This window comes from Bufo gargarizans, chromosome 3 (assembly GCF_014858855.1).
Source record: "Bufo gargarizans isolate SCDJY-AF-19 chromosome 3, ASM1485885v1, whole genome shotgun sequence".
In the NCBI taxonomy this organism is placed as follows: Eukaryota; Metazoa; Chordata; class Amphibia; order Anura; family Bufonidae; genus Bufo; species Bufo gargarizans.
In genome coordinates, this window is record NC_058082.1 from 597,792,445 (window position 1) to 597,798,527 (window position 6,083).

Genomic DNA, 6,083 nt, shown 5'->3' on the forward strand with positions numbered 1-6,083 from the left:
GGGGGGCACTAAGCCACCAATGAATGTAATTAACCTCATAATACAAATATATCACACAGCCGGCACTCAGCCTCAATGACAGGGATCCCACCAAACCGTGCCATTTAACCCCTCAGGTGCCGCATTTGAGGGGTAAATTGCCTCGGTTCGCCGCTTACTGTCATTGAGACCGGGTGCTGGGTATGCGATACGGCCGGCACCCGCAGTCTATTTGTATTGAGGGCAATTCTCATTGGTGGCGCAGCGGCCACAGCCCCTCCCCTCCTCCTCACTATTACCTTCTCAGTGGTGGCGCAGCGGCAGGACACGCCTCCTGAGCTGTGATAGGGAGAGAGCTGTAGCAGAAAGGACACGCCTCCTGAGCTGTGATAGGGAGAGAGCTGTAGCAGAAAGGACACATCTCCTGAGCTGTGATAGGGAGAGAGCTGTAGCAGAAAGGACACGTCCCCCAAGCTGCCAGCTTGATATAAATCTAGCAGAGGTATTGGAGCAATGAATGGGGAGATCTCTGGACCCATGTGAGGCACAGGGCTGGTTCTACCTTTGTTAGAAAGAGATCGTCATGTGCTATATGATGTCTGGTTTTCATCTATTACATCAATCATGGGAGAACCCCTGTAAATTTGTAGAAACTGGGTTTTGCTTTCCTTTGGATCCGCACGGCAGGACTAATGGTTGGTCTTGACGTTCCTAAGTCTTTTTCCAACCAAGTGATGTAACTACGATCGGACAAAGACCGCGAGGACATGAGTTCATTATCCAGCGTCTTCTCTGGTCACCGGGCGCCCCACATACCATCCATTCTCACAGTGGCTTCCACCACCGACCTTCTACCCCCTAACAGACAATAACATTTCGGACAGGTCCCGTCTTCTCTTATCCATTCTTAAAGGGGTATTTCAGGAATTTTAGATTGATCACCGATCCTCAGGATAGGCCATCAACACCTGATTGGTGGGGGTCCTACAGGCCGCACCGCTGCCGATCAGCTGTTTTACTGTAGCTCTGGTGCCAGAAGTTGGCACCAGAACTAACCAGCTCAATCCGTCGTGTACGGCGGCGCTGCTCCCACTGAAGTGAATACTGTGGTCACCATCTCCGCCGGCGGCGCCGTCCAGACCGGGAGAGGTAAGTTCATCCATTTCTTTTATGTCTGATCTGAGGTCTAACCGAACCTGGATTCATTATGGACTAATACAGTTTGGCATGCGCCGGACTCCCATGGTCTCGTGTAACTAGCGGCCGCAGCAGAGTCAAGAAGTTAATTCTAACGTACGGCGATCGGGAACTCAGTATATTTACTGAGAAGAGAAAAAATAAAGATTTGGATTTGTCCAATCTACCGTCACAAATGTAGAGCTAAAAATCACTTTTCCAATTTGTCTTTTCTTTAACAAAAATATAAAAAGTTTGTCTTCTAAAGTTTCAGTTTCACTGCATCTGCAGACTGTTCCTTCTCCGTAAATCCGTCAGAGAGCTGCTCTGACGGCTCCATCTGTAGCCCTTATCTCTAGTCCCCCGACAGCTCATAAACCCTCATCAAGCTACGTTCTTATCAGTTTAGTCAAAATGAGTGTTTAGGAGCTGTCAGGGCTACAGACGGCGCCATCACAGCGGCTCTCTGACGGATTCCCTGAGAGGGAACAGTCTGCGGATGCAGTGAAACCGAAAGCTGCAGAGGAAAAACTGCTGAAAAGTTTTACCAGCGATCAATTAGAAAAATGAATTTTAGCCCAAGGTAAGTAGAAAGCAACAATACAAAGACCCAAAAATTAAAACCAGCCGATACCAGATCTCAATTTCTGGCATAAATTATACTAAGGGCTCATTCACACGACCGTACGGCCGTGGCGTCCATGCTGCAGACCACTAATATTCAGGCACTGGCCGTGTGCACTCCGTGCTGCTGTGAAGACCCATTGACTTGAATGGGTCCGCAAAATACGGCAAAAGATAGGACATGTCCTATCTTTATGCGGTGCAGAGGCACGGATCGGAAGCCCGCGGGAACACTCGCTGTCCTATCTTTTGCGGTATTTTGTGGATCGCGGACCTATTAAAGTCAATGAGTCCACACAGCAATACGGAGATCGCGCGGCCGGTGCCCATGTATTGTGGACCACTATTTGCGGTCTGCTGCACAGGCACGGCGACCCTATGGTCATGTGAATGAGCCCTAAGATTGTAGCCCCGCCTAACCACATCCAGTTTTCCCGAAACTTGAGAGAAGTAGAAAAGTCGCCATTATAGCGAAAATACGGCGCATGCAGCAGATTTACAACTGTTAGGCCCCTTTCACACGAGCGAATACTCCGCACGGGTGCAATGCGTCATGTGAACGCATTGCGCCCGCACTGAATCCGGACCCATTTGTTTCAATGGGGCTGTGTACATGAGCGTTGGTTTTCACGCATCACTTGTGCATTGCGTGAAAATTGCAGCATGCTCTATATTTTGCATTTTTCACGCAACGCAGGCCCCATAGCAGTGAATGGAGCTGCGTGAAAATCGCAAACATCCGCAAGCAAGCGCGGATGCGATGCGTTTTTCACGGATGGTTGCTAAGAGATGTTGCTTGTATACCTTCAGTTTTTTATCACGCACGTGCAAAACGCATTAAATCGCTTTGCACCCACACAATAAAAACTGAACTGAACGCGATCGCAGACAAAACTGACTGAACTTGTTTGCTAAAAGCACATTTTTCACTGAACGCGTCCGCAACGCATCCGGACCTAATCTGCTCAAGCTCGTCTGCAAGGGGCCTTATACGTTCTTGTGCCCGCTGCTCTTCGGGGGATCGTTCTGGTTGATGCATTTGCTTTATAAACAGATCATTAGGAAGACGCCCAATTTTGGTGCTTTTTACGTTAGTTTTACGCGACGCAAAGTTCTAAGAAAAGACGCTGCAGAACTGAACAGACATGACAGGCGAGGTCAGGGGTCCGCTTTAAAGAGGGTCTTCTGGAAATAATTATTTTTTTTATCCGGTGCCCGCAGTCTGCCCCCTGAAACAGAAGGATCATACTGACCTGCTCCACGCCGTTCCCATCCTCCTGGATATGGACACAATGACTGGCTTCAGCGGTGACTTGTGGCCACATCACCAGTAACGCCATTGGCTGGAGAGGTGCATGTGACCATGTCCATGACCAGCCGGATGTAAACAGCGTGGAGAACAGGAAGATGGAGGGAGCGGATCCTTCTGTTTCAGTGGGCAGACTGTGGGCATCAGAATACCCACCATTTCCCGCATGATATTGACGCCCCCCTTACCACATCCAGTTTTTTTCCAACACTTGAGAAAAGGTGTGACTCCATGCCCCCCCCCCCCCCCCCCAACATACCGGAAGCTCCAGAGGGCCCCCTCCAACATACCGGATGCTCCAGAGGGCCCCCTCCAACATACCGGATGCTCCAGAGGGCCCCCTCCAACATACCGGATGCTCCAGAGGGCCCCCTCCAACATACCGGATGCTCCAGAGGGCCCCCTCCAACATACCGGATGCTCCAGAGGGCCCCCTCCAACATACCGGATGCTCCAGAGGGCCCCCTCCAACATACCGGATGCTCCAGAGGGCCCCCTCCAACATACCGGATGCTCCAGAGGGCCCCCTCCAACATACCGGATGCTCCAGAGGGCCCCCTCCAACATACCGGATGCTCCAGAGGGCCCCCCAGCATCAGGATGCTCCAGAGGGCCCCCTCCAACATACAGGATGCTCCAGAGGGCCCCCCCAGCATACAGGATGCTCCAGAGGGCCCCCCAGCATCAGGATGCTCCAGAGGGCCCCCTCCAACATACAGGATGCTCCAGAGGGCCCCCTCCAACATACCGGATGCTCCAGAGGGCCCCCTCCAACATACCGGATGCTCCAGAGGGCCCCCCAGCATACAGGATGCTCCAGAGGGCCCCCCAGCATCAGGATGCTCCAGAGGGCCCCCTCCAACATACAGGATGCTCCAGAGGGCCCCCCAGCATCAGGATGCTCCAGAGGGCCCCCTCCAACATACAGGATGCTCCAGAGGGCCCCCTCCAACATACAGGATGCTCCAGAGGGCCCCCCAGCATACAGGATGCTCCAGAGGGCCCCCCAGCATCAGGATGCTCCAGAGGGCCCCCTCCAACATACAGGATGCTCCAGAGGGCCCCCTCCAACATACAGGATGCTCCAGAGGGCCGCCCAGCATACAGGATGCTCCAGAGGGCCCCACCAACATACAGGATGCTCCAGAGGGCCCCCTCCAACATACAGGATGCTCCAGAGGGCCCCCTCCAACATACAGGATGCTCCAGAGGGCCCCCTCCAACATACAGGATGCTCCAGAGGGCCCCACAGCATACAGGATGCTCCAGAGGGCCCCCTCCAACATACAGGATGCTCCAGAGGGCCCCCACCAACATACAGGATGCTCCAGAGGGCCCCCCCAGCATACAGGATGCTCCAGAGGGCCCCCTCCAACATACAGGATGCTCCAGAGGGCCCCCAGCATATGGGATGTACCCCCCTCAGCACACTGTCAGCTGTCCTCCCCTCCCCCAGCACTCAGGCCTGCACTCACCCTGCAGCGGCCGTCATAGAAGAGCCCGACGTCCAGGTTGCAGCAGATGACGGCCGTGGGCAGAGAGCGCAGGTCGATATCCTCCATATCGATGTCCAGGAAATCCCAATCGTTCCCGGCCAGCTGATTGCCCGGGGCCTCCTCACACACCCCTAGGTGGGCTGCGAACTCCCGCAAGGCCTGGTCCATGACGTCAATCACCGTGACATCACTGACAGCCACCCGTCCGCACACAGACTGACACAATGTATCAACTTATTACTCCGCGCTGACGTCACAGGGCCACCGGAGCGCTCCGCAGCGGCACCAAGCGGTGGCTACTGGAAAATGGCACTGCGGCGTTAAAGGAGTATAAGCTGTCTGGTGGGTTCGAGTTCATGCGACAGCGACATCTGTTGTTGGAACAGGGGAAATACGGCTGCATAGCGACACCTTCCGGTGACCAGTGGAAATGCTGCAACTAAAACATCAAATTGAGCCTCTATAACGAGTCAGGGCATTTACTGAATTTATACAGTGACCCCAAAACAGTCAGTACCCCCTGCAATGTTACAGGTGAACACATAGCAACCACAGCAGATCCCTCATGAGCAGTCAATACAGTGTCCTCTTTACCCCCAGCAGTAAGACCTCCTACAGCAGTGAATCACGGATGTGCGCTGTCTGTGGTCTCCATGGACTGTAATGTCTGTATTCACACAGCAGTGGTTCCATGGTGACGCCACGGAGGCATGTCCTATTTTGTCCATGATTACGGATGCTTCACGCACATTATAGACCATAGGTCCAGGAAAACTACAGACGCAACACGGATGCCATCCGTGTTTGGACGGTGATATTCACAGACCATAGGTAGGAGATTCTCTGAAAACTAAATTTTGGCCTAGCAACGTCTGTGGAATAGGGATGAGGCACGTAGGGCAAAAAACGGGCACGCGGCTCAAACACGGATCCTTCACGGATGAATCACACTGACTGTCTTGTCACAGATGTCATCATGGTCGTGTAAAGTAGGCCTAATCACAGCATTGTCCCGTGTCCTTACGGTAATAACCGTAGTATCCCCTCTGAGGAGAGTATTAGGGCTTAGGCACCCGACCGTATGTATTTTGCGGTCCACAAAACACTGATCCGCAAAAAATACAGATGACGTCCGTGTGCATTCCATATTTTGCGGAACGGAACAGCTGGCCCCTATTAGAACAGTCCTATCCTTGTCCGTAATGCAGACAATAATAGGACAGGTTCAATACTTTTGTGGAACGGACATACGGAAACGGAATGCACACTGAGTAACTTCCATTTTTTTGCGGATCCATTGAAATGAATGGTTTTGCATATGGGCCGCAAGAAAAAAAAAACGGAATGGACACAGAAAGAAAATATGTTTGTGTGCATGAGCCCTTAACCTCCAGAATGGTGGTCCCTGGCCCAAATCCCACCTGCTGTGGTGGAAAATATAAGGATGCCCAGCTGTTTCCAGTAGTGTGTATGGAGAAAGCCATTGGCATGAGTGGCCA

The 6,083-nt window shown here is 52.5% G+C and overlaps 1 protein-coding gene across 1 annotated transcript in view; it reads right to left on the minus strand.

Annotated features, from left to right (window-relative positions):
• Positions 1-4,841, minus strand: part of RCAN1 (regulator of calcineurin 1) — a 114,008-nt gene extending 109,167 nt beyond the window's left edge. Inside the window, exon 1 of the mRNA XM_044284461.1 lies at positions 4,564-4,841. Within this exon, the coding sequence (XP_044140396.1) occupies positions 4,564-4,752 (189 nt within the window). The 5' untranslated portion in view covers positions 4,753-4,841. The remainder of the gene's footprint in view (positions 1-4,563) is intronic.
• Between the last annotated feature and the right edge of the window lie 1,242 nt (positions 4,842-6,083).